The 26,398-nt window shown below is 49.2% G+C and overlaps 1 protein-coding gene across 1 annotated transcript in view; it reads left to right on the plus strand.

Annotated features, from left to right (window-relative positions):
- RBM20 (RNA binding motif protein 20) overlaps window positions 1–26,398 on the plus strand; it is a 190,016-nt gene that overhangs the window by 162,443 nt on the left and 1,175 nt on the right. The window contains exons 8-13 of the mRNA XM_069567084.1: window positions 4,288–4,367; window positions 6,298–6,940; window positions 11,208–11,312; window positions 12,872–13,532; window positions 15,117–15,251; window positions 22,914–23,035. Of these exons, the coding sequence (XP_069423185.1) occupies window positions 4,288–4,367; window positions 6,298–6,940; window positions 11,208–11,312; window positions 12,872–13,532; window positions 15,117–15,251; window positions 22,914–23,035 (1,746 nt within the window). The remainder of the gene's footprint in view (window positions 1–4,287; window positions 4,368–6,297; window positions 6,941–11,207; window positions 11,313–12,871; window positions 13,533–15,116; window positions 15,252–22,913; window positions 23,036–26,398) is intronic.

The following is a 26,398-nucleotide window of genomic DNA, read 5'->3' on the forward strand; positions in this document are numbered from 1 at the left end:
CCCAGTGCTACTGCTGCTGCTAAGTCACTTCAGTCGTGTCCAACTCTGTGCGACCCCATAGACGGCAGCCCACCAGGCTCCCCCATCCCTGGGATTCTCCAAGCAAGAACGCTGGAGTGGGCTGCCATTTCCTTCTCCAATGTATGAAAGTGAAAAGTGAAAGTGAAGTCGCTCAGTTGTGTCCGACTCTTGGCGACCCCATGCACTGCAGCCCACCAGGCTCCTCCATCCATGGGATTTTCCAGGCAAGAGGAACTGACCTCCAGTCCTTGGAGCGGGGAGTCACGGTGCCTGTGACCGCCATCTCCAGCATATAGTATTTGCAGATTGTTGTGGCCTTTCTCTGCAACCCATCCCTCCATCTCTCCAGCCAGTCATCGTGCCATGAAACTCATCATTCCATGAGGGGCCCAGTGCTACTGCTGGTTAACAAGCCCATTCCCTGCTTCACCCAGCCATGCCACCTGAATAAAAGCAAATTCAGGGGGCGCTGGGCTGACAGTGGCCTCACAAAGCTGTTCTGTGGTTGAGAAAATAAGGGCAAGGAAATATTTAAGCCCAGAGAGGCTCTTCTAGCCCCCAGAGAACTCTAGAAGCACCTCTCTGACCCCCAGGGGATTGCATTGGGCCACTGAGGATGTTTTTATCTGTGGTACCTGACTGGCCAGCTCTGCCCCATCATCAGCAAGGCATCCAGAAAGAGGAGGGCCCGAGGGGCTGTTGTCTGTGATGATGGAGGTCAGTAGGGTCCGAGAGCTCCTTGAATGCCTCTGGCTATGCCACTGGCCTGACCTGCCCCTCCCTGAGGGTCTCAAGCCCACCCCAATGCTGCCCTGGGTAACCTATAGAACCTCAGCTGCTCCCTGACCAGGCCCCTCCTCTTACCCCAGGCTTTTCTGGATCCGGACTAGAGGGACAATCATGAGGACTTGAGGTTCCAGAAGGCAGAAGAAAGGTGTTGGGGACCCTGGGGACGCTTTTTGCTACAGAAGATCCCTGATCCAGACCCCTCAGGGAATTTGGATGCTGTGAAAATTTGCCATGGTACATTTCACCTGGTGTGGGGGCACATTCATTAACCTTGGGCTGTTCCAGCTTGGCAGGGTGAGGACAGATTTGGGCCTGCCTGGTGCCAGCAGATCTTGTCCCACATCTCTGCTCTTGGTCTTGATGGCTCTCACGGGCTTTTCCAGGCTGGCCCACGTGGAGGCAGTGATGCTGCAGGTCTCCTAGGGACCAACCATCCCAGGCTGGCCTCACCTGTGATGATGCAGGAGGCAACTTTCACTTTGTGGTTCAAGAAGGGGGCAGGCAGGAAGAAGGCCACTCAGTGAGTTCAGATCAACCTTCTCGTTTTACCAGCAACCCAGGCAGGAGGACAGGTGTCTGCAGTGGGGTAGAAGGAGGCACCCTGGCAAGAGCCTTCTTCTCCATGCAGGCCCACAGCCCCAGCTCCTTCCCTTGCTTGGCCTTGGGTTGCTGGCTTCTGGTCCAGTCTAAGCAGTTAGGTTGCTAGTTGCCTGTGCAGGGGCTGGATGATCTGGTTACTCATAGGTGACACTTCCATAGGCTTATAGAGGGGCCACCTTTATAGCTATGGTCAGATGAAAGGGATCATTTGCCAAAACTGCGAGGCCTGCTCTCGGTGGGTATGCTGACCTGTGTTAGTTCCTGAGCGTTTTATTGAATAGGGATGGTCTGGCTTTTGACCACCCCCTCCTCCTTCATAGCCTCAGTGGTAGCGATCACTGACTTCTCTTCTCTTCTCTCGTGTTTCAAGTTGACAAGCGATCCTTCCCTGACTTGAACATTTTTTTCTTATTATTAAGAAACTTTTTTTTTTAATTTTACTTTATTTTACAATACTGTATTGGTTTTGCCATACATCAACATGAATCTGCCATGGGTGTACACATGTTCCCAATCCTGAACCCCCCTCCTACCTCCCTCCTCATACCATCTCTCTGGGTCATCCCAGTGCACCAGCCCCAAGCATCCTGTATCCTGCATCAAACCTAGACTGGCGATTCATTTCTTATATGATATTATACATGTTTCAATGCCATTTTACCTCCCTTCCCTAAGTCCTAGCTCTGACCTCTCCTCTGAAACCACAGGAGGCTCCTCCTTAATTCTCTCCTCCCTTTATTATTCCTCAGCACAACCCTCAATGGCAGCAGTAACACAGATCAGTGTCTACGCATCCAGCTCATCAAGGAGCTCACTTCGTATCTTTGGCCCTGGGTCTCACACCTGTAAGATGAGGTGTTTGATGATACCTGACATCCATATAGGCTCTAAGATTTCACATTAATTGTTGGGTTGGCCAAAAAGTTTATTTGCATTTAAACACAGTTTTTGGCCAACCCAATATATAGGAGGGGGAAAAATAAGGATATAAAGAACAGTTACTTACATTTCCTAAGAAAATTCTTTGTCAAAAATTGACATTATAGACTAAGGGCTTATAAGTCTTTTTTAAACATCAGTATTATAGGGATGGTAGAGGATGAGATGGTTAAATAGCATCTGCAGTTCAATGGTTGTGAATTTGAGCAAACTCCAGGAGATAGTGGAGGACAGAGGAGGCTGATATGATGCAGTCCATGGGGTTGCAAAAAGTTGGACATGACTTAGCAACTGAACAACAACAACAATTTTGGGGATATAAATCACAAAGCATAAATTTACCCTGCTCCATCCATTTTATTTTTTTTTCCTTCTCTATGCAAAATTTTTTTTTTTTAAATTTTAGTTTTTTATTTTTTAAATTTTAAAATCTTTAATTCTTACATGCATTCCCAAACATGAACCCCCCTCCCACCTCACTCCCCATAACATCTTTCTGGGTCATCCCCATGCACCAGCCCCAAGCATGCTGCATCCTGCGTCAGACATAGACTGGCGATTCAATTCACATGATAGTATACATGTTAGAATGTCATTCTCCCAAATCATCCCACCCTCTCCCTCTCCCTCTGAGTCCAAAAGTCCGTTATACACATCTGTGTCTCTTTCCCTGTCTTGCATACAGGGTCGTCATTGCCATCTTCCTAAATTCCATATATATGTGTTAGTATACTGTATTGGTGTTTTTCTTTCTGGCTTACTAATTCTCTGTAGTCTTTCGCAAAATGCTTCCATCCTTCTGTGCCCCTAAATTTCATTTTTAACCATTTATTTTTATTGTTTTCTTATTTGTCCACTCTAGCGTTAGGAAAGGGCTTTGGTTGGGATTTGGGGGCTGGGCTTGGTCCTGTCCTGGCACAGTCACCATATGGTGACTTCTGGAAGGGTGGAGCCTTGGGTGCTTGTATCCTCAACTGTGAAACCTGGCCTAGCCTGCACTGCCCACCTTGCAGACTTCCATTTAGCACTAAATGACCCACTAAAAGAACCATGCTGTAGTCAGGAGCTGCTGGAAGCATGGGGGCATGGAAGGGACCTTGGAGTTAAAATGCCGGTTGTCAAGTAGAAGGCAATGGCACCACATTCCAGTACTCTTGCCTGGAGAATCCTATGGGTGGAGGAGCCTGGTAGGCTGCAGTCCATGGGGTCACTAAGAGTCGGACACGACTGAGTGACTTCACTTTCACTTTCCTGCATTGGAGAAGGAAATGGCAACCCACTCCAGTGTTCTTGCCTGGAGAATCCCAGCGACAGAGGAGCCTGGAGGGCTGCCGTCTGTGGGGCCGCACAGAGTCGGATACAACTGAAGCGACTTAGCAGCAGCAGCAGCAGCAACCATCTCTGTAAATGTGTTCCTTAACCCAGCACAACTCCAGAGGTCACCCTAGAGCACAGCGTGGCTGGTGACTGGAGCTGTGCCAGGCAGAACTCTGCCTTGATGTCTCTGGGTCTCAGTTTCCTCAGATGTAAAATGTGGGGGCTGCATTCTCTGATCTTTAAGTCTCTTTCTAAGTTGTAACGCCTCTTCCCCTCCCTCCCTCTTTCCTTTTGTTCCTTTCACATATTAGATATTTTCTTTTATTTTGGAGGGAGGTGGGAGGTGGGTAGTAACAAATGCTGCTTTCCTCCTACACCTGGAGAGTGAGCCTCAGACTTCTTCCTTCCCAGCTTCATGGATGCCATGTGCCCTGGACCACTCAGCCCCGCACTGTTCAGCATTATGCACATACTTCTCATCCTCTAGATTAAACTGTCTCCCCCTAAGAAGGCTCTTTCCCCCCTTTGGTGGATGGGGCAATGAACCCAAGTCCTAGCTGCTTCCCTCTGGTGTTTGCAAGGCCTTCTCAGGTCTGACAGTGACCCTCTGACTTTGCCTAGAAACCTGGGAAGACCGTGGCCGCCATCATCCAGGACATCCATTCCCAGAGGGAGAGGGACATGTTCCGGGAAGCAGAAAGGTGAGGCCCGGCCTTGGTCTCAGGGCAGATTCTGGGTCATTGGAACATCCTCCCCTTTCTTGGGGTACTTGAGTCATTCTGTGCCCTGCCCTTGCCTCATCCTGTCCATCAGCTTTTTTTGGGCATTATACTTCTTTGTGTCCGAGGGAATATGCGAGTCCAGTCAAGTGCTCAGGTTAAACCTCAGAAAAATTCAAGATGCTCAGCTTCCTCTCAGCTGCTCCTCCTTTGTTGGAAAGGCATATAGGAGAGAGTCTGCTGATATATGACTCTTAGGGGCAAGGGTACACTCTGCTAAAACAGCCTGAGAGTGTGTGTGGTGTATGTGTGTTGTGTTCGCTTTGTGTTGTGTGGTTCTATTGTGTATGTGGTATGTTGTATGTATGTATGGTTATGTGCAGTGTGTATTTTGTCTGTGTTATATGGTTGTATTGTGTGTGTTGGATATGTGTGGAGTGGTGTGTGTGTGTGGTGTGGGTGCACGTGTGTTGTAAGTGTGGTATATCTATGGGGTCTGTGTGTGTGTTTGTGTGATATGTGTGGTATCTGGTGTGTGTTGTGTGTGGTGTGGGTGCATGTGTGTTGTACGTGTGGTATATCTATGGAATCTGTGTGTGTTTGTGTGATATATGTGGTGTGGGTGTATGTGGGCTCTGAGTGTGGTATGTGTATGTGTATGTCTTCTGATTTTTCTTGAGCTGAATGTAGGTGCAGAAACATCTGTGACTTGACCGGTCACTCACTCAACACTGAGTGCATTTGGTTTTCCAACTCATCTCTCCCAACTGAAGCTGTGACTCTGCCAGGCTGAGGCTGCAAGGTCACTCCTGTCACCACCCCTCAGAGTGAAGACGGTCCCTGCAGAGACCACTGTGCAGAACAGCAGGAGCGACAGCGGGCCTGCTCATTCTGTGGTTTTTACCCAGAGATGCCACAGGTGGCGCTCTAACTTTGCTGCAGAGGGCCCGGCCCAGGCTGTATCCCCAGAGGAGGTCAAAGCTGGTCCCAGGGAGCCACATCTCTTGTCCCCTGGTCAGTGAGGACCGCGTGGTTTTCCTGTATTTGGAAACCAAATGGAAGTTCCCCATCCTTTTAGAATATTGGGTGGATGACTCAACTGACCTGTTTAATAACAACCGTGTGTGTGTTATATGTGTGTGTTTGTGTCTATCTTTGTTTGCAGCTGTTCAGGATTGGGATTTTTGTTTTTCAAATATTGTGGCTGTTTGAGTTTTTTAAAGACACATGTGAAGCTGCAGCCTGCCCCTGCAGTTCTGTGGTAGAGTCCCGAGGGCAGGTGACCAGGAAGCCTTGCTCTGAACCCTAGATAGGCTCAGGTCCTCTTCTGGATTTCTGTTTCATCATCTGATAGATGAGCAGGTCAGAGCTCTAAGGACTCTTCCAACCCCAAATGCCTTCCTAGAAAAATGGAGGCCAAGAGGCGGCCTTTACTTTGGTGGAGGCCAGGTGTAGGGGTGACTTTAGTCTCCTAGACAAGAGGTCGTCGGACTGAACCCAAGGTTAGGCAGCCTCTCCCACCAGGCTGGACCAGAGCAACCTTGCTGGACCCCAAACTCCCCTCCCTTCCCTGGGATAGTCTCCTGCTGCCTGAGTGAAGCTCATTTCCAAGAGGAGATGTGGCTGAGCCAAACCAGCCCAATTATTCATCCCCACTCCAGGAGCATTATGAGGAAAGAAGCCGAGGGCAGCCAGCATTGTGCCCAGGGAAAATCCCTCCCTGAGGGCGCAGGGAGGCAGAGCTTGCTCCTGGACCACTCTGGGGGCTCTGCATGGTGGTGGTAAGAGCGCATGGCCGGGTGGGGTCACGTGCTCCGTGGCTCTATTGCAGAGATGGGGTGTATCTGGCCGGGGTGGGGGGACCTGTGGGTGCCACAGATTCTAAAGCGGCTCCTTTGCCACCCCCTCACAGGTACGGCCCAGAAAGGCCGCGATCTCGAAGTCCAGTGAGCCGGTCGCTGTCCCCGAGGTCCCACACTCCGAGCTTCACCTCCTGCAGCTCTTCTCACAGCCCCCCGGGCCCCTCCCGGGCCGACTGGGGCAACGGCTCCTGGGAGCACTCTCCCTACGCCAGGAGGGAGGAAGAGCGAGGCCCAGCGTCTTGGAGGGAGAACGGGGAGGACAAGAGGGATAGGACGGACGCGTGGGCGCATGATCGCAAGCACTACCCCCGGCAATTAGACAAAGCCGAGTTAGAGGAGCGACTGGAAGCGGGGAGGGGCTACAGAGAAAAGCACCCGAGGTCTGGGTCCCCCAACCCGCTCCACTCCGCGTCCGGCTACAAAAGCCGAGAAGACGGCTACCACCGGAAAGAGTCCAAGGGCAAATCGGACAAGTACCTGAAGCTGCAGCAGGATGCCCCAGGGAGGTCCAGGAAGAAAGATGAGGCCAGGCTGCGAGAAGGCAGGCACCCCCACACCGACGACTTGGGCAGGGAAGACGGACTGGAGCCCAAGGGCACCAAGTCCAAACAGAGTGAGAAAAACAGAGCCAAGAGACCTGATCGAGACCAAGAAGGAGCTGATGACAGAAAAGAAAGGATAGCAGAGAATGAGGTAAGGATGGAATCCCTTTCCCCCAGGTAAGGAGAGGCAGGTCCCAGGGGAGAAGACTAATAAGGATAATGAACATTTATGGAATGAATGAAATGCTTACTGAATGTGTACTCTGTGCCAGGCACTGTGCTAACCATGTTATCTCAACTCATTTAATCCTCGCAGCAACCCTACGAAGAAATACTAGTAATAATACTATTATTACTGTGGATGAGGCAGCTGAGGCCCAGAGAACTTAAGTTAGTTGCCCAAGGACACATGGTTGGAAATGGTGGAACTGGAATGACACCCAGGTGATCTGGCTCCAAGTCCCACCGCACCCTCCGGCCTTTACTGAAAGTTCGGCAAGGACTTGATGCAGAGGCCTTCTGTTGGATTTTGTCTGTTTGTCCAGGGTGGAGCGGCCCTGAGGTGTTTGCACCCACACACTCTGCCAGGGTAGATTAGACCTTTGGTCTGCTCCGTCCTTTCTCCTGCCAAAAGCATCCACCAGTGTTGGGCTTTGATGAGAGGTGGTAAAGGAGAAGCCACCACCACCCACTAAATTATACTGGGTGCCCAGGGCTTGGTGTGTTTCTCCAGACATTGTGTTTCCTTCCATTGGAGTAAAAACGCTCAGCAGTTGGCTGGCACCTTCCATCCAAATGCCTCATCCAGGGCTCACCATCTGCTGCAGGACTTCAGTCCTCCTTGTGACCCACTGATGTTAAACTCTCATCACCATCTTGAGAACAGCCTAGAATCTACAGGGGTGTCCCAGGAGCCAGACAACAGGCAGCAACTGAACTTGGGGAATGAAGGCTAAGGACAGGGTCCCTGCCTTTCTTATGATATGCAAATGCCCACCACAGGGCATTCCCCTGCCTGGGAGCCCCTCCCCTGCTGACGTCCACATGGCTCCCTCTTCAGCTCCTGTGTCTTTATTCATTGTCACAATCTCCAAAGTTTATTCTTGGTCACCGCATAAAATCACAACATCCCAACCCACTTCTCATCCTTCCCTGCTTTCTTTTTCTTAGGGGCATTTGTCTCCTTCCAATCTATCTCCTAACGTCTTTATTCTGTGTAGGGTCTGCTCTCCCTCCCAGCCCTCCCCCACCCCAACCCCCTTGTGAGCTCAGTGAGGGCAGGAATTTGTGTCACTGCCAGTCCCCCCCTAATTCCTGCATTAGGGTTTGGCACAGAGTGGGCGTTCAATAAGTATTTGTAAAAGGAATGAATGATTGAGTCCAGACTCTGGAGGCAGAAGCCTGGCTTCTGAGAACTAGGTCACACCCTGTTCTTTTTGGCCTCAGTTTTCTCGTTTGTGAAATGGGTGTGATCACAAGGCTGCTGTAAGACTTTTAACAAGATTGTGCTCATGGGAAACCCTGGGAGAGTCTGGAGGGAGTGCCCGTGCTGACAAAGCCATCGTATGCACTGCTCAGTGTTTGTGGGAGGCCACAGCCAGACGTGAGGCTCTGCCCTGACCATGAGACCAGAAGAAAACGAAAGAAGACCAGGCAGTGAAAGAGGCTCTCCTCCACTTTTCCTGGCAGGGGCACCCAGGTTTACAGACCCAGATGCCTAGAGCAGGGAAACCAGACAGGTGACACAGACCAGGTAGCATGACTGAAGCCAGAGAGAAGAACTGGGAATGTGGGGGACCAGGGAGGAAATGCCTGTATATTGGGTCAGCCACGTCACAGGTCCACTCTATGGCTGCCGTGCAGGCATACGTACCCTGTGTCTGGTTTCCCTTTTCTTACAGCAAGACCAAGGTCCAGATGCAGATATCAGTATGAAATTTCCCATGTTTTAGAAACTATGTAAAATGAAACATGTCTGTAGGTCAGGTGGAGCCCTAGGGGTCCCCAGAATATGGCCCCCAGTATAAATGATCCACAGGAGAGAAATATCTAAAGAACGCATGCTCAGTTCAAAGCCTAGAGAGAGAGCCACGCATGCTGGGTGGCAGGTGTGTACTTGTTACTCACTTCACCCTCTCCTACCAGTCTCCATGCTGGTAGTCATGGAGCACCTAGCACTAGGGCTGCAGCTGTGAGTCAAAGCTAAAATGACTCTTGATTGCATGGAGCTCACGGTCTCTTGAAAAACATGCTCATCAAATAATCCCTTCATTGAACAGATGGGTATGAGTGTTAAGTGTTAAGGAGGTGGAGGATGCAGTGCTATCAGTGCCTTTAACAAGCCAGAGGCTTTCCTGGGTTAGGATGTGCCTGTTGAGTTTGAAAGGAATGGTGGGTATTTACTGGGTCAAAAGGAAGGAGAACAGACAGAGGGAATATCACGTGCAAAGGCCCTGTGGCTGGAGACCAGTGTTGCTGGGGCAGAGAGAGCCAGGGATAGAATGGTGGGAGGTGAGGCCGAAGTGTCAACGAGGGACTGCTTATGCAGAGCCTTACAGGCAGGTTGAGGGGTTTTGTCTTTATCCTAAGTTCTAGGGGAAGGAAATGAAGCATTCAGACAGGAAGGTGCAGGCACGATATAATTGTTGTTACATTTTGGAATCATCATTCCCAAGGACCTTGGGGAGAATACACTTGGGAGGAGGCTGCCGAGCAGAAGGGGGAGACCAGTTAGTAGGTGGTTTAGCAGTGACCCCAGCCCTGTAGTGACAGCGCTGCCTGCAATAGTCAGGACCTAATACTTTGCTCCCTGACCTGGTGGGTGGAGATGGGGTGGAGCGCGAGTGCACTGGTTGCCTTTGTCTGTTCCCCATAAGCTGCTGTCACCTGGAAGTGGTCCCAGGTCTAGGGATGCCCTGAAAGGCACCGCGGTGTCACCTTTGCCTGCAGGGATGAAGGGCAGGGGGTCCTTCTGGCAAGCGGGTTTTCAGAGGCCGGGTTGTCCCTGCCTCTCCCAGCTAGAACTGGAGGGAGCCTCTTTACTGTGTTGATTTGGATGTGTGGCTGCAGGAACTGCCTGGGAAGGGTATGGGCTGTTTATTTTGACAAGGGAGGGCGGTGGGTAATTTATTCAGGAAGACAGAAAATAAAGAAAAGTGGCCCCCTGTTGGTAGAAGCTCTGGGTTCTGAGGGCTGAAAAGGCATTTGGGCTGCTTTGAGCTCAGGTCAGCTCAGAAGGCTAGAGCAGAGATTCTGCTGCAAACACTGGAAAGAGCAAAGACTTGAGGATTTCAACTGTCTTTCCCTGTCCGGTCATATCTAGTTAAACCCCTCAGCCCTGAGCTCCCAGCCAGGCTGGCTCCTTGTCAGCAAAGAGAGGTGTGTCTGCTCGTAAGAAATCAGAGAGTGGTTTACTTTGAGCCAACTTCAGCCAGAGTTGTCGAGAAAATGCAGCTTGCTCCCAAGAACATCCAGGAACACTCATTGGTTTGATGGCCAAAGTTTAAGTCATGGGAGAATATCCTCCTCAAGCTTCTAAAATGGGGGTTGGCAAACGTTTTTCTACAAACAAAAACAGAGAGTAATTATTTTCGGCCATGTGGGCAAGTAGGCTAAATTGAGGATATTATGTAGGTACTTGTATCATCATTTAGCATGCAACTGTTTAGAGACGTGAGAAGCATTGTTAGTTCACAGACTGCACAGAAAAGAAGCCCTGGGTCAGATTTGGCTTGAGGATGGGAGTTGGCTCACCCCTGTTTTAAAGGCAGATCAGAGACCCTAATTCTCAAAGCAAACACCTGCTTCAGTTGTTCACTATCCCAGACATGAGTGCTAGCATGAGGGACTTAATCTGAGGGAAGGGATGGGAGGAAGGAAGGTAGGAAAGGATTGCTAGCTGGGGCAATAACTCTAGGACAGAGATAAGTCAAAAGTGAGGTGACAGGGCCCTGATTGGATGACAGCACCCTTCCTAACCCTAAGTGGCCTGGAAGTGATTTTTTTAATACAGATCTGTTGGTAGACGTCACCATGATGGTTATGAACCCCAGGGTCAGATTCCCCCTTTCCCCTTTATTCACCCTGTCTACAGATATCACGGCCGCAAAAAGTATCCAGTTTACCAGGAACTTCTGTCTCCCTAAAGTCCTCAGGGAAAACATTAGTGAAACATCTCTCTGCCTCCATTTGTCTGTGCCTCGAGCAAGTTACTTAACCTCTCTGAGCCTCAGTGTCCCCATCTGTAAAAAGATAATAACGGCACCTGCCTCCAAGGGATTTTGTGAGGATAAAGGATGTGATGTGTGTGAAATGCATCTGGCATCATTAACTGTTCTCAGTAACGTTCTTTTTCTCCTGGTGTGCCCTCTGTCACTGTTCACTATTGATTTGGTTTGTTCTGTGCTTCCACTGCTAAGGCTGGAAAAGAGGAACAGGACAGCATGGAAGAGAATCCCCCATCAGTGGGCAGACAAGAGAAGGAAACAGAATCCTCCGATACAGAAAACAGAAAAGCGAGGAAGGTAAAGTTTGTGCCAGATGCTGGCAGTGTAGCCGCACTGGCACAACGGCTCTGGGACCCCAAGTCACAGGCCTCCTCAAGTCATAGGGCTTCCCGTGCTGCCTGGGGATGACCTGCTTGCTGCATGGCATGTGTCTGAGACCCCAGCAGTGGGTCCATGAATGAAGCCAGCACTGTCTGGAGTAATGGCTTCACCTGGGATCTTTGCACAGTCTTTATTGAAGAGATCTTTACCACCTGCCTGGGCTCTGTCTCCATCTTCAGTAACTTGGCTGTGCTCATAAGAGAAAGCATGTGCCCGCGAAAGACTCCAGGCTACAGAGCCAGACTCCCAAAATAGGCAGGTCCTGGGGAAGGGCTGCAGGCAGAAGGGGGCTTTGGGTACTCAGGCTGGGGCCCTGACCTCAGTAGCCCCTGATGCTTGGATTAACCAAACATCTACTGTGCTTGTAAAGGTTATTTTACTTAATTAAAATGAAAAACCCAGTCACAGGGCTGGGGCTGCCACAGCAAAAAGAAATGTCCTTGGAGCGTGGCCAGCTTCATGCCTTTCCAGTCAGAAGAGGCAGGGAGATGAGTATCACTGGCTGGAAGCTGATCTCCTAAATCTGGCTGCTGGGCCCCTGGGCTGCTGGGGACATGAGGGGAAAGTCTTGGGAGGAGCCAAGTGTGAACTGTGGCTGTGGAGGGCTGTACCCTTGCTGGGAGAGGGTGTTTAGGGGGGACCTTGTAAGGGCTTCGCTGCAGTTACATTTAGTGATGCCCTGCAAGCAAGTTGATGCGTTTAGAGCTTATAACTTACTCATTCATTCAAAAACTCTCTCAAAACTTGAAAAAAAAAAGTTTCTAGAAATTAATCATAAAAAGATGAGCAGAGATGATTATCCATCAATAGGAAGTATGTGGAGCTTGGCTCAGAGGTTAAAGAATCTGTCTGCAATGCAGGGGACCCAGGGTTTGATCCCTGGGTCAGAAAGATCCTCTGGAGAAGGGAATGGCTACCCACCCCAGTATTATTGCCTGGAGAATCCCATCGGCTATAGTCCATGGCATCACAAAGAGTCAGACACAACTGAGCGGCTAAGCACCACCATAGAGTGCTTCACAATAGGAAGTAGGCTAAATAACTTTGACTGGAATCCTACATGGGCATTAACAGTTATGGTAGAGATGTAGATTCTATGATACAGAAGCACCTCTAAGCCATAATACCAAGTAAAAATGTAAGCTACCCACAGCTGAAAACAAAACAAACAAAAAACCCCAATCTTTTTATTGAATACCTGTTATGTACCAGGAGTTGAGATTCTTTGTGCCACTTGGTAGGTTAAACATTAAGGGCTTACTCCAACTCCTGTGTTATTTTGAGGCCCATCTTAGGGATAAATCAATGATGAGAGATTGAATGGTTTACAGCTCCTAATTACCCAGGTAGCAGTAAGATCGCACAGCATCTTTTGGTTTGAGGGGTCCTGTGGTCAAGATTTGTACCCTCTTCTGGTTAGATACTAAGAACCAGGCCTCAGCCACCCTCTGACCTCCATCTGCATTTTTATTCAGGAGCAGGATTCGGAGAGTGGAAGTGAGGCTGAGGGTGAGAGCTGGTACCCCACGAACATGGAGGAGCTGGTGACAGTGGATGAGGTAGGGGAGGAAGAAGATTTTATCATGGAACCAGACATCCCAGAACTAGAGGAGATTGTGCCCATAGACCAGAAGGACAAAATCTGTTCAGAAATATGTCCCTGTGTGACGACTGCCTTAGACCTGGACTTTACCAAAGGTTTCGCCAAGGAGGGAGTCAAGACCATCGGGAATGGGGCTGCGGAAATTAGCCTCAAGTCGCCCGAAGAACTGCCTTCTGCTTCCATGGGCTGTCCCAGTGACATGGACGTGGAGATGCCTGGCCTAAATCTGGATGCTGAGCGGAAGCCAGCTGAATGTGAGACAGGCCTCTCCCTGGAGAGCTCAGATTGCTACGAGAAGCCCGCAAAGGGAGGAGAGAGCTCAGATGTTCATCTGGCCCCTCCACTTCTGCAAATGTCTTCCCCCAAGCCAGCAGAGGAGAGGGCCTGGCAGCCCGACCCATTTCTCGATGACTGCAAGGCCAGGGGGACCCCCGAAGATGGGGCTGGTGAAGGCAGCACCCTGGAGGAGAAAGCCGGCCCCCCCACTGAAACCGACCTCCAAAGCCAGGCTTGCCAAAGAGCGTCGACCCCGGGTAATTACCTCCCTTTTTCCTCCCTTTTTCTGTGTGGTTGGGTTGATCCGACCACTGCTTCCCTGGAGCAGTGTGTGAGCAAGTGCAGGCTGGAACTAACACAAGTCAGGGTTCAGCCGGCATGAAAGCTGGTGCAGGAGGCAAGCTGAAAAGCCTGGTTAAACTGCTAGAGCTTTGAGGCAGTGGTTAGCTCTTAGCTTTTAGGTAGGGGACGTTGGGTAGGAGACCACACATTTTCTGAAAAGCAGACTCAGATGGGACGTACTTCTTTGCCTTGACAGGAGCCCAGATGAACTCCGACAACTAAATTAGCAAGTGTTTGGGGTTATCAAAGGAGCTTTGGTTCCTGGGGATCAGCAAGCAGCCTTTCCTGCCTGAGCCACAGAGGACCACCCAGGCAGTTACTTCTGTGAGGCCTGAGTGAGGGCGCAGAGCTTCGGAGGGCAAGAAAGGAGAGAAGGGAATGGGCAGAGGGCAGAACACTGGGCTCACGAAAGGGCCTGGCTGGTTTCCCGTCTCACCATCTCAGACTCACTTTTCTCCAGGATCTGATGGTGAAACCAGACTTATCTCGGGATCTCCTCCACCTCCATTGGAGGTGATGTTGTGTCTGTGCCTGGCACTATGACATCATGAAGACAGAGTTTAAAATAGGCTAAGCCCGGTCCTCTCTGCCAAGTGGAAACTAAGATCCAGCAAGAGCTGTGGGGGGAGGGGGGAGGCGTGGCCCTCCATGTTCTCCCAGTGAAAATAGCTAGAAATTGATTTTGCAGAAAGCCTGTGGCATTCCAGAGTTTGAAGGAAGTGTGGGGATAAGAGTCCAGGGCAGAAAATAGAGAGGAAGGGCTTAAATATTTCAGCTCAGTGCTCTGTAGTTGGCACAAACTGGTTGGTGAGCGGGGGGTCTGGGCTTCCCTCCATGTCAAGCTGACCTGAGCTCTTTTTCACCTGTATGGATCTGAGCCTCCATGGGAACTCTGCTGTGAGCTGCCTTGTTGCTAGAGCAATGCTGAGGCCTGGGCTGTGTCTAGAGAAGGCAAGAATAAAGGAGGAGCGAGTGCCGTTCACCTTGCTCGGGTTGAACCTCCTCTGTGTTGCAGTATAGGTCTTGACATGCACTGGTGTTCATGGCTCATTGGCTTCCCCAGTGTTTGGAGTTCATATTTAGTAACACTGCTCAATAGGCTTGGGGTGAGAATGGCATTGCCTCTTCTGCCCGCCTCGGTGCTCCTGTGGATGTCAGCACAATTTTTGCACTTCAGTGATTCTTCTGCCCGCAGAAATGGAGTGATACTGAATCAGGGGCACGGGGGTGGATCATTCCAACCGAAGGCATCAGAGGCCCATCCCCCACAGAGCCCATGCCAAGATTCGCCAAGTTTTCTTGTGTGTGGCGTTCTTTTGGCAGCCGTAAAAGCTCTTTATTCTAGCACTTTGGTTCTAATTAGCAGCCCTGGCCCTGGTCTCATGTTATTAAGCAGCCCCAGGACCATTTCCCATCACACAGTGCAAGGAACAGAATTTCAGGGATTCTTGGAGGCAGGTCGTGTTCACTGGTATTCTGTCCCGGCTCATGTTTTGCAGAAAACTCCAGGTACTCGGAAATGAAATCTCTGGACGTGAGGTCACTTGAAGACGCTGAAGTGGAGCTAAAACAGCCCCTTTCTTTGCCTTCCTGGGAACCAGAGGATGTGTTCAGTGAACTTAGCATTCCTCTAGGTGGGTGAGATACTCAGTCCTTCCTGAGAATTCAGTTCCAGGGGACAATAGTTCTGTAATAATGTTTAAGAGCTTGAGAAGGCTGTTTGTCATTTTGTTGTAGTATTAATGTCTGATGCAATCACCCAGATTAACCTGCAGCTTTAAAGTTTCTTGCAATTTCAGTCTCCCATAGTAGACCAAGATAGCTCATGGGGCCAGACTTTGAACGGCACTGCCCTAGGAGCCAGAGCAAAGAGACTTGTTTTTCCTGTCAGGAAATGTTTCATTCCTAACCGCACAGCCCTTATTCAGCCCGGGTAGTGGCGGCCCACCAGCCGCCACAGAGTCAACAGAAATGCCCTCCTAGCCCCAGCACTTCTCCAAACAACGCTGCTTTTTTTTTTTTCCTCTTTGAGGGACTAGCTTCTCTGAGGCAATGATACTGAATAGACTGTATTTAGGGGCTTCCCAGGTGGCTCACAGGTAAAAGAATCCACCAGCCAATGCAGGAAATGCAGGAGATGTGGGTTCAATCTCTAGATCAGGAAGATCCCCTGGAGGAGGCAATGGCAACCCACTCCAGTATTCTTGACAGAAAAATCCCACGGACAGTCCATATGGTTGTAAAGAGTTGGACATGACTGAGCAACTGAGAACGCACTCTGTAGTGGATAAAGGGGTCCCTGGGTCCCTGTCCTTCCCATGTTGGTTGACTGCATGTCCTCAGACAAGTCATAACCAGGAATTTTTTTTCCAGTTACAGCAGGTCCTTCAGCTTCCTTGGGAGCTCAGCTGGTAAAAATCCACCTACAACACAGGAGACCCCAGTTCAATGCCTAGGTCGGGAGGTTCCCCTGGAGAAGGGACAGGCTACCCACTCCAGTATTTATGAGTTGGTAGCTCAGCTGGTAAAGAATCCACCTGCAACGTGGGAGACTTGGGTTCAATCCCTGGGTTGGGAAGGTCCCCTGGAGAAGGGATAGGCTGCCCACTTCAGTATTCTCACCTGGAGAATCCCCATGGACAGAGAAACATGGCACTATAGCCCATGACGCGACTAAGCACAGCGTGGCAGGTCCTTCATTAACAACGATGAGCCCCAAAGGAGCTAGTCAGCATGAGGCTCACACTTTCCATCAAGTTTTCTTTTTTCCTTTTCATCTGCTGTATAAAAATCCCTTATTTTTTTCTGTCCTCCAGTGTGCCATTTAGTCAGATGCAAAGAGCAAACTTCCTTTTTTTTTAAAAAAAAAAAAAGAAGAAGAAGAAGAAGAAGTTTACTACATAGCATCCAGCATGCCCCAGGACAAAAATTAAAAAAAAAAAAACAACGGAAATAGGTACTGACCTTAGAATGAACTGAGATGATTGCAAGAAGGCCCTGGGTTCTGGAAAATACTTGCAAAGGCTGCCTTTCAGGAAAAAGGTGCCAGACAGTCAGCAGCCCTTCCTGGATATTGTGGCACTGCATGAGGCACTCGGGGCACAGGGGCACTGAGAAAGGGAACACAAGTCTCTTGGCATCCAGGAACTTGGAATCTGTATGACACACACAGGCAGAAATTAAGAATAAATTCTGCTACTTTATAATTCATGTCTTATTTTTATTTTTATTGTAAAAAGTGTGAAAGATTTTTACAACAAATTTATAACCCATGTAAAGTAAACATTAAATGTTGTTTCTCTTCTTCTCCCCAGTCTCTCCCCCTCTCCAAAGGTGGCCACAGTCATACCCATGGATAGTTTTTCTCCCACAAAAACAGGATCAAACTGTACACACAATGTTATGCAGTTTGCTTTTATACCTTAACAGTGAATCTTAGAGCTCTCTTCACATCAAATGCATTCTTCTTAACTACTTAACTACTGCAAATATTTTATCTTAAAAACTGTACCTACTGATCATCTCTCTACTGGTGAACATTCAGAATATCTTTAATTTTTTTCCATTAAAAATTAGATTGACAACAATACTAGGTAGAATATGATTTCCATCATAGTTTAGCACTGATCGATAACCAAACATTTCACATATTTCTACAGAATATATTCTTACATTCTAAAAGTATTATATATTTGAATGGCACTGCCCTTGGAGCCAGAGCAGAGACTTGTTTTTCTTATCAGGAAATGTCTTTCCTGTCAGGTATACTATTTCACAAACTTATTCCTGTTTTCCCATCTTTAAAGTCAATAATGGCTTTCTCTTACGTATTTACTTCTAAGGATTGTAATATAAAATTAAGTAAGATATCCAATGTTAGAAATGTTAAGCAGCCAAGAAGAAAAGAATAATATAAGTGAGAAAGTATGAAGTACAAAGTAACATTATTTATCAAAATTTTAAATAATTAATTTAAATGCTATGAAAGTTAGACTTTTATTTTTTTCATTTACCATTGAACTTGGAAAACACCTATGGGGTTGGTAATATTTTCAGCCCTATTTTACAGGTAAGAAATGAGATGGTGGTGGTTTAGTCGCTACGTGTGACTCTTGCGCCCCCAAAGACTGCAGCCTGCCAGGCCCCTCTGTTCATGGGATTTCCCAGGCAAGAATACTGGAGTGGGTTGCCATTTTCTCCTCCAGGGGATCTTCCCGACCCAGAAATCGAACCCGTGTCTCCTGTCTTTCAGGCAGTTTCTTTGCCACTGAGCCACCAGGGATTCAGGGTGAGATGCAGGGTTACAGAGCTAATGAACAGCCCCCTGCCTCCTAGCCCCGTGCTCTCACTGCCTGTGCACCCTGCCGCCTTCCGCACGCGCTGCCACCTTGGCGTGAGCCAGTTTCTGTTGGACGGCATGCTAGCCCAGGGGAGAGGGGCGTGTCCATGTATCTGTGCATTTCAAATTTTCAAAATTGCCACTAAATTGCTATCCAGAAAGATTATACCAGTGTTCAGCACTACCTCACGTGAGAGTATGGTTTCTCCACATCCTTGCCAGCTTTGGATCTTATCAGTTTTTAATCTTTACCAACCAATTGGAGGGAAAATGGTAGCTCATTTTATTTTTTTAAAACGGCTCTATTGAGGTATAAGTGAGGTTAATGAAGTACACATAAAACCTGAATTTTGACACATATGCACCTGTACGCCATCACTGCAAGCAAGACAGTGAACATACTCATCGCCCCTGTATTTCCTGATACTCCCTTGTTACCCCTCCCTCCCAACCCCAGTCTCCAGGTAGCCACTGCCCTCCTTCCTGTCACAAAATACTAGTTTGCATTCTAGAATTTTCTAGAAAGGGAATCGTACAGTATGTACTCTTGTTGCCTGGTTTATTTCACTCAACAGTTATTCTGAGATTCATCCCAATTGTTGGGTGTATGGATAATTGGTTTCTGTCTATCGTTGAGTATTGCACTGTGGTTTGGGTAGATCACATTTTGTTTATTCATTCAGCTGTTGATGAGCATTTGGGTTTTTCTGGTTTGGGGCTATTACAGACTGTACTTTTATGCTTGATGATAGTCTCTGGCTTTGAGACCTATTGTTTCTTTAATCTCAGTGGAGGTGAGGGCCATATGATACTTTCCTACATTTTCCAGGTAAGGAAACTGAAGCCCAGAGACTTATTACCAGTGTTGTTTTTGTGTTTTAGTTGCTAAGTCATGTCTGATTCTTTTGTGACCCCATGGACTATGGCCTGCAAGGCTCCCCTGTCCATGGGATTTCCCAGGCAAGAATATTGGAGTGGGTTGCCATTTCCTTCTCCAGGGGATCTTCCTGACCCAGGGATCTAACCTAAGTCTCCTGCATTGGCAGGTGGGTTCTTTACCGCTGAACCACCAAGGAAGCCCCTTATTGCCCGAAAGCACGCAGTAGACTCAGGTCAGAACTGAGAGAATCCTTATTGGAGACCTGGCTGTCCTGCCATTCAGGCAGCACAGTTGGAAGGAAAGGCAGTTTTGGTGCAGTGGTTAAGAGCACAGAGTGTGGAATCTGACTCCCTGGGTTCCAATCCCAGCTGGCTGGGGGACAAAGAGCTGCTGATTTAACCTCTCTCTCCCTCTCTCTCCCTGGCTTTCTTCATCTATAAATCCGGGATGGTAGTAGTCACCTACCATGTAGGGTTATTCTGAGGATTAGATGAATGAGTACTTGTAAGGTCTCAGCCTCTTGCAGTAGGAGGTACTTATTATGAGTTGTCTATTGTTATTATTTGTTTCTTTCTCTCTTTCTCTCAAAGTCACTCAGTCACGTCTGACTTTGCCACCCCATGGACTGTAGCCTGCCAGGCTCCTCTGTCCATGGGATTCTCCAGGCAAGAATACTGGAGTGGTTAGCCATTCCCTTCTGCAGGGAATCTTCCTGACCCAGGGATTGAACCCGGGTATCCTGCATTGCAGGCAGATTCTTTACTGTCTGAGCCACCAGGGAAATCATTATTCATTTACGGAATAGTTTTTGAGACCTACTCTGCTTTCTCTCACTGGGGGTGCATAACCCGTCACCCTCCATGGTTTATCACTACTGCAGAGAGACTTTCTAGGGAGTGGGGACAGCTCAGGCTTGGTCCCTGTGGAGCACAGGGAGGTGGAATGAAGAGGAGAGGTGAGGCAAAGTCCTGCTGCTTAGGGGTTGGGCTGGGCACGAGGGTAGGGAAGGGCAGCTCCGTGGGTTCAAGCCAGCTCCGGGGGACCCCAGCCAGCGTGAGCCTGCCAAGGCCTGAGCTCCTCCCAGAACTAAAGGGAAGCCTACAAAACGCAAGCTCCCCCTCTCCACCCATCACAGGCTGTGCTGGGATGACAGGGCTGTAATTACCCATGGCAGGAGCTATTATTAGAAGGCAGATGTTACTTTAATTACGGTACTTAATAGAGGCTGAAAAATGGGAGGACCAGGTTGCTACAGAACTCTCTGGGTCTGGGGCTGTGTTTTCTTCACGCTATGCTTCCCCGGGCTCTCACCGGGGCTCTCACATTCCAGAGGTGTCCTGAGGCTGTGTTGGCATTCTAAGTGCCCGGGCAACTCTTGGTTACTCAAGGGTGAGTTCCCAGGCGTTTGGGGATTTTGCCCCAGCTTCTCCCTCCTCAACACTATCTCTGACCACTTGGTACTGCCTGAGTAGCCCTGGAGGCCGGCGGGGGCCTTGAAGAGAGCTGCTGCCCAGCCGTGGAGCCCGGGTTCTCCAGGCAGCTCTGGTGAAAGGCTGGAGGGCCAGAAGACTTCTGCGGAGAAAAGCCTCACACATGTCTGCTATTGTTTTTTGATAAACAGTTTAATAAAGAACTAATGTTTGTTGAGCCCTAGGCAAAATGACATGTGCTTCCCCATTACACAATTTATTGTATTATTATTCCTGTTTCACAGACAAGGAAACTGATCTCAGAGAGGTTAGCACACATACCTGAGGTCACACAGTGTGAGTCAAAGAGCTAGGTCTGACTCCAAATTCTGTTTTCTCTCCAGTATACTGTGGCTTCCAACTTTTTTGTTTTTTGGCAGTAGAAGCCTTTGTTCAAGTGAAATCTCACCCCAAACACTACAGATGGTAGCCATGCCCACTGCTGGGGCTGAAATGGGCCACAGCTGCCAGCTCAGGTCTGCTTCATGTTCTGTGGCTTCTGAGGCAGCTGCACCCCTTTTGGGGGCACCCAGGACAGAGCTTTGAAGGCCTCTTGGGAAACATGGCGGATTCTGGAGGCCTCGTGGAATCTGCACAGAAAACCCAAGGCTTCTTTCTTGGTTTTACCCAGTTGGCCGTCCCTACGAGGTCTGGACTCAGGGAGAGGCTCTGATCCCCTGCCTGCGTCTGCGCCTCGGGGGTCGGGGGGTGCTTCCCCTTTTCTGGTTGCTCTTCTCTTGTCCAGTGGGGGCCTCTGCTCCCTGTGGAGCAGCAGCAAAAGGGAGAAGTATTTTGCAGGCACAGAGTAGGAAGGCGGGCCTTGTTTCATGCTCTGTTTGCTAGCAGCAGCCAGGAGCCAGGGCCTGGGGGAGGTGGAGGGGCGGGACGGCCACCCACAGGCAAAGCCAGCCCGTTCACATCCTTTGCAGTGAGGTTGGGAGGCCACTAGGCCTCCTGCAGGGCAACTGGGCCCCTCACCCAAGGACCTCACTGGAGATTGCTGAGGGCACGGCAGGCAGGCTTGCTACGTGGCCAGCCAGTCCACTCCCCCCCACCAACACACACACAGAGGAGCCATCCGTCAAGGCAGGCCTCAGGCAGGCCTCCCAGGCTCCCTCCTTCCTCCAGGCCCGTCCTTCCAGGCTGATAAGTGGCTTTTGTGAAATGAGGCGGGAGGAGGGGCGGGGTGAGTGTTGGGGGGAAGGTTGTAATTAGAAGACTAAGCTGCTCCTCTATGACAGGGTCTCCTGTGCGATTAGCCCTGTCTCTAGAGGCAGAATAAGGAAAGTGAAGGAAGGCCTGGGCTTGTGGTCACACGCAGGGCCTTGGCGGAGACCTGGCCTGTCCCCCTCTCTGTAAGAGGCTGCCCTGGCCTCGTGTGTGGCTCCCAGCCCCACTGTCCCTGACACCCAGTGGAGCCAGCTCTCTGACCATCCCTCCATCCGCAGCAGAGCTCACCATATGGGCAGCACCAAAGCACAGCGGAAGGGTCAGTACCCAGCGGCCTCAGCCTGAGAACGCGCGGGGCCGGGAGTGGCGCGTCTGTGTGTCCCGAGTGGCCAGCCCCGCTCCTTTAGCTCCACAGCGTGTCCTGATCTCCGCGGCCCTCAGCCCTGCTTTCTAGCTGGTGCCTCAGTCAGAAGGCCCAGGAGGTATTCAGCCAGCTCTCCCCAAGCTACACAGATTCTTAGCCTCTGGTCTTAGCCCCTTCTCAGACCTGGGCTCTTTCCACTCTGCTGTGTCCTCAAGAGGACAACAGTGACCCCAGAACACCATGGTGTAGGCTGGAGCAGCCACTGTCCCCCTTCAAAGATGAATCCTCTGGGCTGTGATGCCGTCATTTCTCTGGCTGTTGGCCCACTGTTTCCTTTCCTCGGAATCAAAGGAACTCCCCAAATTCTGGAACTTCTATTTAACACATCATAAATAAAATGCTACTAACGAATGGCTAAGATTTAAGACTGGAGGAAGACGGAAAAATGTTTATGATAGCTCATCACATGAAAAAGGGAGGAAACAGAATTATACTTAGGGTGTCATTAAAAATGTCCTCTTCCACCCCACAAAGGGCTCTATATATAGATAGTGTGGAAGAAAATATTTTGATTGGAATGACTCCGAGTGATTTTTCCTCACTTTTATCTTTAAAAAATTCTTTTTAGTGAACATAATTGTAAAATAAGCAAACAAAAATGAGTGTTCTTCCAGAGTCTTGGCCACAGCAGCTGCAGAGAGACGTACAGTATGGAGAAAGGAAATCCACCCAGTGAAATGTAAGAAACCTGCTTACTCCTCCTTTCCCAGGAAGCAGACTGATGTTAGTAGAGCCTGAACCTACTTCTGGAAGGCGGTTGCAAAGCATGTGATTTCCCAGCACTCCATCACACTTCATCACACTGCCTGTGAATGAAGCTGATGCTGTTTCCTTCGTGCCAGTTTTGTAAATGAGGAAAATGAGGCTTGGAGAAGTTGGGTAACCAGCCCAAGCCAATAGCAAGCCAGGGCTGGATCGCATTGCTCCTGTTTCACCCTGACTGCTGTCTGGACCCCAGGGGCCTCCCTCCACCTTCCTAAACTGCCTACCTGTCCATCCCCCATCCTTCTGCAGGGGTTGAGTTCGTGGTGCCCAGGACCGGCTTTTATTGCAAGCTATGTGGGCTGTTCTACACGAGTGAAGAGATGGCGAAGATGACTCACTGCCGCAGTGCCGTCCATTACCGGAACTTACAGGTAACCATTGGTCTTCCTTGCCTAGCGCCCAGGAGGGGCAATCCCTGGGCTAAGGTTCTGGGAGGTTATATCTCCTTCCATCACATGGAAAACTCATTCTGTGGTCTGAATCCTGATTCCACCAGACTTCTCCACATGGTGGCTGCCTGCCTTATGCTCTCAGAGCATCTGTCTCCACGTTAATACAAAACATTCTATTTGGGTTGGATATTTTTGGCAACTGGCTCTCCCTCTAGACTGAATGACTTTTTAGTATTCACCTAGCCCATGGTTGGAGCTGATCCCTTTTCACAAGACCTGGACATTTCAGATACAGATATTTCTGTGTTTCTCTTCTCCTGTGCTAGTATCCATGTTTGGCTAGAATAAAAGTCACTGTTATGTTCTACTGAAATGTCTGTTCATACTGCAGCTGTTATTAAAGACATAGCATCTGGGACTAGACACTGGGGATACAACAACAAAAAAAGCAGATAATAACCCCTGCCCTCATGGACCTTCCATTCTAGAGTAGTAGATAAGCAAAAAATAAGTGTGTTTCTTTGTATATTAACTGTGACATATAAAAAATATTCTACATACCATATTTCATCCAATCTAAGGTGCCATCAGTTGTAAGACACAACACTATTTTTTGGTACCAACATGAAAAAAAATGTTACAGATTAAACGGTGAGGCTCCATCAACTGGAAAATACATCTCAATTTCAGAACTGTTCATACGTGGGGAAAAAACACTTCTTAAGATCAATGAGATACAGCAACATATCCTATAAAAATACCTAAATAATATATAGCATTTTCAAATGTGATTTTCATATGACTTCTGGTATTAGCTCGGGATTAGTAATATAATAGAAATCATAGTAGATAGATACTTGTGATAAGTGTATCAAAGTACCATCTGTTCTAACTGCAAGGAATCTAGACTACTTTCTTGAGGCATAAGGCCTTGGCTCTGGAAGACCCTTGTGGGAGTGAGTAAGTCTCTCAGTCGTGTCTGACTCTTTGCGACCCCGTGGACTATAGTCTTTCAGGCTCCTCCATCCATGGGATTGGAGTGAGTTGCCATTTCCTTCTCCAGGGGATCTTCCCAACACAGGGATCGAACCCAGGTCTCCCACACTGCAGGCAGACACTTTAATTCCAGAGCAGATAGTACCGTTCAGTTTAATTGTTAAAGAGTGGCTGCTCTGGTAGTTCTTAGCCAGGATGTGAACCAAAGTCCTGTACACAGTGTTTCAGAAGTATTTATACAACTTAGGCCAAGTGTTCAGCAGAATTTGGGAGGGACCCAGGAATATGTAATTTAAGAAAATTCTCCAAATGATTTGAATGTGTATCCCTAGTTAAGAAAACTCAGATACAGGCCAACTCTCTTATTTTATAGTTGAGGAAACTGAGGCCCAGAGAAACCAGGGATTTATCTAAGCCTTGGATTAGTCCAAGCCTTGGATTTGTCCAAGGCCATCAAGATGGTGAGTTACCAGGCCTGGAACCAGATCGCCTGATTCCGAATCACTTGGCTGCTTTCACTCGACTAAGCTGGTCTTGTGAACTGAGATTCGTGTCGTGGCCTGGGTCACCATCTGCAAGGAACTGTCATTGGCTGTGCCTAAACTCAGGTCATGTAAGCCTCTTGATTTCCCTCCGGAAAGCAGCTGTTGCATGACCGAGAACATCACAGGGCCTGGGGCCCAGGTCCCAGCCTTTCCAGGGGGTAGGGCAGAGACTGGACCAGGCCAAGGGTTCAGCTTGGGCTACACAGAGCCAGCTGACGGCAGCTGTCTAACCCTGAAGACATCGTCACCACCCACCCACAACAAGAGGAAACCTCTAGAATGGAAGAGCTGAACAGGGTCTTGAAGATCATCCGGTCCTGATTTTCCCAAACCCTGGTCTTCAGTTGGAATCTTTTTAAAATGTGGCTTCCTAGACCTACCCTATATTTGCTTATTCATTGTCTCTAGCGTGGGGCCTGGGAATCTGCATTTTAAAGTCTTTCCAGCAGATTATGATACCTCAACATGAGAACCTTCTCATCCAGTCTTCTCGGCTGGACTGCATAACCCTCAAGGAGACACACAGCTCAAGGTCACCCAGGAAGGTTGGAAGAATGCAGACTCCCAGGTCCTTGAATTCTAAACCCTCTGCTTTTTGCAGGGCAACAGACTTCACTGAGTTTTGGGCCTCTGGGCCAAACCCCCAGGCAGACTCGCCTCCCTGTAGCAGGCCACAGCCACTCCTGTGGTCCCAGGCCTGTCAGGTCCAGACGCTGGCTAAGTCCCTTACACCCGCCAACTGCAGTTCAGCTTTCCCCGGTGCACCTGTCAGGGAGCTGGGAGCCTCAATCACAGGTGTCCCAGATAGGGTTTCTGCCAGTGGCCTTGACAGACTGTCTCTGTCCACACAGATGCACCCATCCCGCCCCCACTCCATGTTACATGTGCGAAAAGGGAAGAATTCAGACGGGAGTGGCCGGTGCTGGCTAACACCTCAGTCAGGCAGCTTGTAATTCTAGCACCCGCGAGGCTGTGAGGCGGGGGCCGGGGTTGCTCCTGGGGATGGGGTGGTAGGAATCTTCATTTTCTGTCTGCAGTCCTGCTGTTCTCTTGTGCTCTGAGAGAAGCCACAGCAGGTGGTCAAAACAGCAAGTGGAGTAGGTGCTAGGTGGGAAAACTAGACGCTTGCTCAGCCCCAGGTCCGATACCCGACACACCCACCCACTTGCCTTCCGTGAGACGAGGTGCAGGAGCAGCCCAGTCCTCCATCAGCAGCCTGATCCCCCGGAATCCACAGTCTGCCTCTCTCCATCAGTCTCACCCACCTCTCAAAGCCAACCAGGCTCTCCTAGAGACACCAGGTCGACTCCATCACCTCTCCCACATCATCGGGTCTGACCCTCAGATTCACCCCTGGAGGAAGAAGAAGGAAGATATCATCCTTCCATTCAACAGTTTAGGGTCTGAGGCTAGAAGATGAGTGACTTTCACAGAATCAGACAGCCAGTGCCAGTTACGATCAAGGCGGCATTGACTTTTTGGCCAACCCAATATATATAGCCCAGGATCCTACCATCCCACTTATAGAAATCTAACCTACAGAAATAAATTCACCAATATGTAAATATGTACAAGGACACTTATTGCAGTTAATATTATAATAAATGTATAACTTATTGCCAACACTTTTGGAAACATCCTGAATGTCCAGGAATAGGATCGCGATTGAGTAATTGATGGTTCATGCCTATGACATTGCTAGGTGTTTATTCCATGCCAGGCTCTATGTTTGATGCTTTATGGTACCTCTCTGGGATGTCACAGCAACCTTGTGCAGTGGTTACTGTATTACTCATACTTA

This window comes from Ovis canadensis, chromosome 22 (assembly GCF_042477335.2).
Source record: "Ovis canadensis isolate MfBH-ARS-UI-01 breed Bighorn chromosome 22, ARS-UI_OviCan_v2, whole genome shotgun sequence".
NCBI classification, from domain to species: Eukaryota; Metazoa; Chordata; class Mammalia; order Artiodactyla; family Bovidae; genus Ovis; species Ovis canadensis.